Source organism: Tachyglossus aculeatus, chromosome 10 (genome assembly GCF_015852505.1).
Source record: "Tachyglossus aculeatus isolate mTacAcu1 chromosome 10, mTacAcu1.pri, whole genome shotgun sequence".
Lineage (NCBI taxonomy): Eukaryota > Metazoa > Chordata > Mammalia > Monotremata > Tachyglossidae > Tachyglossus > Tachyglossus aculeatus.
In genome coordinates, this window is record NC_052075.1 from 54,725,452 (window position 1) to 54,732,808 (window position 7,357).

At 46.3% G+C, this 7,357-nt stretch overlaps 1 protein-coding gene across 1 annotated transcript in view; it reads left to right on the forward strand.

The window, feature by feature from the left end:
* The window catches only part of BIN2 (bridging integrator 2), a 36,529-nt gene extending 32,522 nt beyond the window's left edge, over positions 1 to 4,007 (forward strand). The window contains exon 13 of the mRNA XM_038753026.1: positions 3,719 to 4,007. Coding sequence (XP_038608954.1) covers positions 3,719 to 3,766 — 48 coding nt within the window. The 3' untranslated portion in view covers positions 3,767 to 4,007. The remainder of the gene's footprint in view (positions 1 to 3,718) is intronic.
* Positions 4,008 to 7,357: the final 3,350 nt, after the last annotated feature.

A 7,357-nucleotide genomic window follows, 5' to 3' on the forward strand; every position in this document is an offset into this window, starting at 1 on the left:
CCCAGCGCTTAGAACAGTGCTTTGCACATAGTAAGCGCTTAATAAATGCCATTATTATTATTATTATTATCCTCCCCAGCGCTTAGAACAGTGCTTTGCACATAGTAAGCGCTTAACAAATGCCATCATTATTATTATTATTATTATTATTATTATTATTATTATCCTCCCCAGCACTTAGAACAGTGCTTTGCACATAGTAAGCGCTTAACAAATGCCATCATTATTATTATTATTATTATTATTATTATCCTCCCCAGCACTTAGAACAGTGCTTTGCACATAGTAAGCGCTTAACAAATGCCATCATTATTATTATTATTATTATTATTATTATTATTATTATTATCCTCCCCAGCACTTAGAACAGTGCTTTGCACATAGTAAGCGCTTAACAAATGCCATCATTATTATTATTATTATCCTCCCCAGCACTTAGAACAGTGCTCTGCACATAGTAAGCGCTTAACAAATGCCATCATCATTATTATTATTATTATTATTATCCTCCCCAGCGCTTAGAACAGTGCTTTGCACATAGTAAGCGATTAACAAACGCCACCATTATTATTATTATTATTATCTACCCCAGCAGTTAGTACTGTGCCTGGCACATAGTAAACGCTTAACAAATAACCGGTAGTGGTATTAATGATGAAGGACACCGGAACCAAAGACTTGGGGAAGAGGGGGCAGTCTTCCCAAAATGCCAGAGTGTCTCCTTGGGATGGGATAGGGATGGGGGAGATGACCCCGTTCCCTCTGCCCCCCTCCAGCAGGTGCCTGGAGGGAAGGGAGGCGGAAGGGAAGGGGTGTGGGCGAACATGCAGCATCAGAGGTTTTATGCTCTTTGATCTGGAGAACTTGTACTTCCCAAGCGCTTAGTACAGTGCTCTGCACACAGTAAGCGCTCAATAAATACGATTGAATGAATGAATGAATGGAGGTCCCTGGGTCCAGGCGTGGGCCTGCTGTGGGGAGGGGAGGGGGGACCCCGGTATCGGGGCAGGACCCGGCCTCCACCCCGCCTCCCGTACGGGCCAGGCCCTAGCGTGGCTCAGTGGAAAGAGCCCGGGCTTGGGAGTCGGAGGTCATGGGTTCTAATCCCGGCTCTGCCACTTGTCTGCTGGGTGACCTTGGGCAAGTCACTTCGCTTCTCTGGGCCTCAGTTTCCTCATCTGGAAAATGGGGATGAAGACTGCGAGCTCCACGGGGGACAACCTGATCACCTTGGATAATAATAAGAATAACGATGGCATTTATTAAGCGCTTGCTATGTGCAAAGCACTGTTCTAAGCGCTGGGGAGGTTACAAGGTGATCAGAATGTCCCACGGGGGGCTCACAGTCTTAATCCCCATTTTACAGATGAGGGAACTGAGGCCCAGAGAAGTGAAGTGACTTGCCCAAGGATCTACCCCAGTGCTTAGAACAGTGCTTGGCACATAGTAAGCGCTTAACAAATATCAACATTATTGGTATTGTACCTGGCGCCCGCGGAGAATTCCCCACTGCCCCATTCCCCTCTCTCTACTGTCCCCTAAATTCTTAAATACTCCCCCCATCCTTCCCCCCATAGTATTAAAGTACATTCACATATTATTATTAATTATTATTATTTCTTTATCATAATTGTGGCATTTGTAAAGCGCTTATTATGTGCCACACACTGTACTAAGCACCAGGACTGATACACAATAATCGGGTACCACTTGGGGCTCACATGCTCTCTTGTTTAGGGAAAGCGGTGTGCCAGTCTAGAAGTCACAGGATCCGGGTTCAAGTCCGACCCGTCCCGATAGCCCGCTCTGTGGCCATGGGCGAGTCACTTAACTTATCTGTACCTCAGTTTCTCCATCTGTAATTAATAATAATAATGATGATGGCATTTGTTAAGTGCTTACTATGTCTGTTCTAAGCACTGGGGGGGATACAAGGTGATCAGGTTGTCCCACGTGGGGCTCGCAGTCTTCATCCTCCAGTGTGACTCAGTGGAAAGAGTCCGGGCTTTGGAGTCAGAGGTGATGGGTTCAAATCCCGACTCCGCCAATTGTCAGTGTGTGACTTTGGGCAAGTCACTTAACTTCTCTGGGCCTCAGTTCCCTCACCTGTAAAATGGGGATTAAGGCTGTGAGCCCCACGTGGGACAACCTGATCACAATTGTATCGCCCCAGCGCTTAGAACAGTGCTTTGCACATAGTAAGTGCTTCACAAATACTTCCCAAGCGCTTAGTACAGTGCTCTGCACACAGTAAGCGCTCAATAAACATGAATGAATGAATGAATGAATGAACAAATACCATCATCTTTATTATTATTATTACAAGGGGCTCAGGTTGTCCCACATGGGGCTCACAGTCTTCATCCCCATTTTACGGATGAGAGAACGGAGGCTCAGAGAAGTGACTTGCCCAAGGTCGCACAGCAGACACGTGGCAGAGCCGGAATTCGAACCCACGACCTCCGACTCCCAAGCCCGGGCTCTTTCCACGGAGCCACGCTGCTTCCCTAAAATGGGGATGATTCCACTCCCCCTCGTCCCCCTCTCTATCATCCCGTTTTACCTCCTTCCCTTCCCCACAGCACCTGTATATATATATATATAGATGTTTGTACAGATTTATTACTCTATTTATTTATTTATTTTACTTGTACATATCTATTCTATTTATTTTATTTTGTTAATATGTTTGGTTTTGTTCTCTGTCTCCCCCCTTCTAGACTGTGAGCCCACTGTTGGATAGGGTCTGTTCTATATGTTGCCAACTTGTACTTCCCAAGTGCTTAGTCCAGTGCTCTGCACACAGTAAGTGCTCAATAAATACGATTGATTGATTGATAATAATAATAATGGCATTTATTAAGCGCTTACTATGTACAAAGCACTGCTCGAAGCGCTGGTGAGGTTACAAGGTGATCAGGTTGTCCCACGTGGGGCTTACAGTCTTAACCCCCATTTTCCAGATGTGGTCACTGAGGCCCAGAGAAGTGAAGTGACTTGCCCAAAGTCACCCAGCTGACAATTGGCGGAGCCGGGATTTGAACCCATGACCTCTGACTCCAAAGCCCGGGCTCTTTCCACTGAGCCACGCTGCTTCTTGTCTCCCTACCTCCCAGGGGTGTTGCGAGGGTTGAAATCAATCAATCAATCAATCAATCGTATTTATTGAGCGCTTACTGTGTGCAGAGCACTGTACTAAGCGCTTGGGAAGTCCAAGTTGGCAACATATAGAGACGGTCCCTACCCAACAGTGGGCTCACAGTCTAATGAACTAATCAACGTGTGCCTACAACGAGATTGGAGTCTGGAAGTGGGGAGACAGACCTGGGGGGCCCGGGGAGGTGAAGAGCGGGGAAAACCGGGCACGGCGGTAATCAATCAATTTACCTGTACATATCTATTCTATTTATTTTATTTTGTTAGTATGTTTGGTTTTGTTCTCCGTCTCCCCCTTTTAGACTGTGAGCCCACTGTTGGGTAGGGACCGTCTCTATATGTTGCCAATTTGTACTTCCCAAGCACTTAGTACAGTGCTCTGCACATAGTAAGCGCTCAACAAATACGATTGATTGATTGATTCTCTGTCTCCCCCTTTATTATTATTTATTATTTATATTTATATCTATTTATTGAGCGCTTACTGTGTGCAGAGCACTGGACTAAGCGCTGTACTAATCGGCTCCGACCTCTGACCTCACCCCGCTTGTGTCTCTTTCAGGCCACGGAGCAGCAGCCGGAAAACGGGGAGCCCACCTCTCCCGAGTGAATCGGGGAATCGTCCCGATCGGATTCCTGAGCCACCCCCCGCATCGTCATGTGGCATCCGGAGAGGGATGGACGGACGCCTCACCCCTCGCCCCTCGCCCCCTCACCCTCTCCCATTTTCCTGCTCCACTGGAGCCGGCCTGGTCCGGAGCCTGGGATTGGGAAGGGAATCTCCCCCCCCGGCTGCCGAAGTCACTGTTGAGTAAATCGTCCTGCCGGAAACAGAGCGGGAATCGAGAAGGCCCCGGGACTCTGGAATTAAAAAATTGTGTGCCAATCCCACTGTCTCCTCTCTGAAGGATTCTGCCCGCTCCACCCCGCTGTGCCCTTCTACGGTAGGGACCGTCCCTATATGTTGCCAACTTGCACTTCCCAAGCGCTTAGTCCAGTGCTCTGCCCACAGTAAGTGCTCAATCAATCAATCAATCAATCAATCGTATTTATTGAGCGCTTACTGCATGCAGAGCACTGGACTAAGCGCTTGGGAAGTCCAAGTCGGCAACATATAGAGACAGTCCCTACCCAACAGTGGGCTCACAGTCTAAAAGGGGGAGACGGAGAACAAAACCAAACATACTAACAAAATAAAATAAATAGAATAGATATGTACAGGTAAAATAAATAAATAAATAGAGTAATAAATCTGTACAAACATATATACATCATCATCATCATCAATCGTATTTATTGAGCGCTTACTATGTGCAGAGCACTGTACTAAGCGCTTGGGAAGTACAAATTGGCAACATATAGAGGCAGTCCCTACCCAACAGTGGGCTCACAGTCTAAAAGGGGGAGACAGAGAACAAAACCAAACATACTAGCAAAATAAAATAAATAGAATAGATATGTACAAGTAAAATAAATAAATAAATAGAGTAATAAATATGTACAAACATATATACATATATACAGGTGCTGTGGGGAAGGGAAGGAGGTAAGATGGGGGGTGGAGAGGGGGATGAGGGGGAGAGGAAGGAAGGGGCTCAGTCTGGGAGTAAATACGATTGAAGGAACGAATGAATGAATCGACTAGACTTGCTGCAGCAGGAGGGGTTTGGGTTAGACTTAAGGGAGAACTTCCGAGCCGTAGGACACTGGGGGGAGGGCTGCTTTGGGAAGGAGTGGCATCCCTGCTCCGGGGCAGCTTTTATAATAATGATCAATCAATCAATCAATCAATCAATCATATTTATTGAGCGCTTACTGTGTGCAGAGCACTGGACTAAGCGCTTGGGAAGTACAAGTTGGCAACATACAGAGACAGTCCCTACCCAACAGTGGGCTCACAGTCTAGATGGCATTTGTTAATAATAATAATAATAATGATGTTGGTATTTGTTAAGTGCTTACTATGTGCCAAGCACTGTTCTAAGCCCTGGGGGAGATACAAGGTAATTAATAATAATAATGGCATTTATTAAGCGCTTACTATGTGCAAAGCACTGTTCTAAGCGCTGGGGAGCTTACAAGGTGATCAGGTTGTCCCACGGGGGTTCACAGTCTTCATCCCCATTTTCCAGATGAGGGAACTGAGGCCCAGAGAAGTGAAGTGACTTGCCCAAAGTCACACAGCTGACAAGTGGTGGAGCCGGGATTTGAACCCCTGACCTCTGACTCCAAAGCCCGGGCTCTTTCCACTGAGCCACGCTGCTTCCCATGATGATGGCATTTTTTAATAATAATAATGTTGGTATTTGTTAAGCACTTACAGTGCCGAGCACTGTTCTAAGCACTGGGGGAGATACAAGGTAATCAATAATAATAATAATAATAATATTGGCATTTATTAAGCGTTTACTATGTGCAAAGCACTGTTCTAAGCGCTGGGGAGGTTACAAGGTAATCAGGTTGTCCCACGGGGGACTCACAGTCCGAGTTCTTTCCACTGAGCCATGCTGCTCCCTAAATGATGGTAGTTAAGCGCTTATTCATTCAATCGTATTTATTGAGCGCTTACTGTGGGCAGAGCACTGTACTGAGCACTCGGGAAAGTACACTTCAGCAATATTATGTGCCAGGCACTGTACTAAACGCTGAGGCACTGGATGGTATTTAGTAAGGGCTCACTGTGCAGAGCACTGTACTAAGCATTTGGGAGAGTACAATACGGCAGAATTGTTAGACTGTTCCCTGTTCACAAGTCTGCGAGTCAGCAGGACCTGGGTTCTAATCCCATCTCCGCCACTTAATAATAATAATAATAATAATAATAATAGCATTTATTAAGGGCTTACTATGTGCAAAGCACTGTTCTAAGTGCTGGGGGGATACAAGGTGATTAGGTTGTCCCACGTGGGGCTCACAGTCTTAATCCCCATTTTACAGATGAGGTAACTGAGGCGTAGAGAAGTTAACTGACTTGCCCAAGTCACACAGCAGGCCGGGATTTGAACCCATGACCTCTGACTCCAGAGCCCATGGCCTTTCCGCTGAGCCACGCTGCTTCTCTTGCCTGTTGGGTGACCTTGGACAAGTCACTTCACTTCTCTGGGCCTCAGTTCCTTCATCTGGAAAATGGGGATGAAGACTGTGAGCCCCATGGGAGACAACCTAATGACTTTGTATCCCCCCAGCGCTTAGAACAGTGCTTGGCACTTAGTAAGCACTTAACAAATACCAACATTATTATTATTAGTCTCTGTGCCTCAGTTCCCTCCTCTGGAAAATGGGGATGAAGACTGTGAGCCCCACGGGGGACAACCTGATGACCTTGTATCCTCCCCCAGCGCTTAGAACAGTGCTTGGCACATAGTAAGCGCTTAACAAATACCAACATTATTATTATTATTCTCTGTGCCTCAGTTCCCTCCTCTGGAAAATGGGGATGAAGACTGTGAGCCCCACCGGGGGACAACCTGATGACCTTGTATCCCCCCAACACTTAGAACAGTGCTTGGCACATAGTAAGTGCTTAACAAATACCAACATTATTATTATTCTCCGTGCCTCAGTTCCCTCATCTGGAAAATAGGGATGAAGACTATGAGCCCCATGGGAGACAACCTGATGACCTTGTATCCCCCCAGCGCTTAGAACAGTGCTTGGCACATACTAAGCGCTTAACAAATACCAACATTATTATTATTATTCTCTGTGCCTCAGTTCCCTCCTCTGGAAAATGGGGATGAAGACTGTGAGCCCCACCGGGGGACAACCTGATCACCTTGTATCCTCCCCCAGTGCTTAGAACAGTGCTTGGCACATAGTAAGCACCTACCAAAATTATTATTATTATTATTATTCTCTGTGCCTCAGTTCCCTCCTCTGGAAAATGGGGATGAAGACTATGAGCCCCATGGGGGACAACCTGATCACCTTGTATTCTCCCCCAGCGCTTAGAACAGTGCTTGGCACATAGTAAGCACCTAACAAATGCCATTATTATTATTATTATTATTATTAGATTGCAGCCAATGGACAGCCGGGCCAGGGACCTGCATGCAAATATATGCAGATGAAGACAAATACATGCAGATGTAGGCAGATGTATGCAAATATATGTAGATGTATGCAAATGTATGTAAATGGGTGGCCTGCTCTTCCGGAAGTTGGGCTCCCAGCCCACGTGGATGAGTCGGGGGTCGCGTCG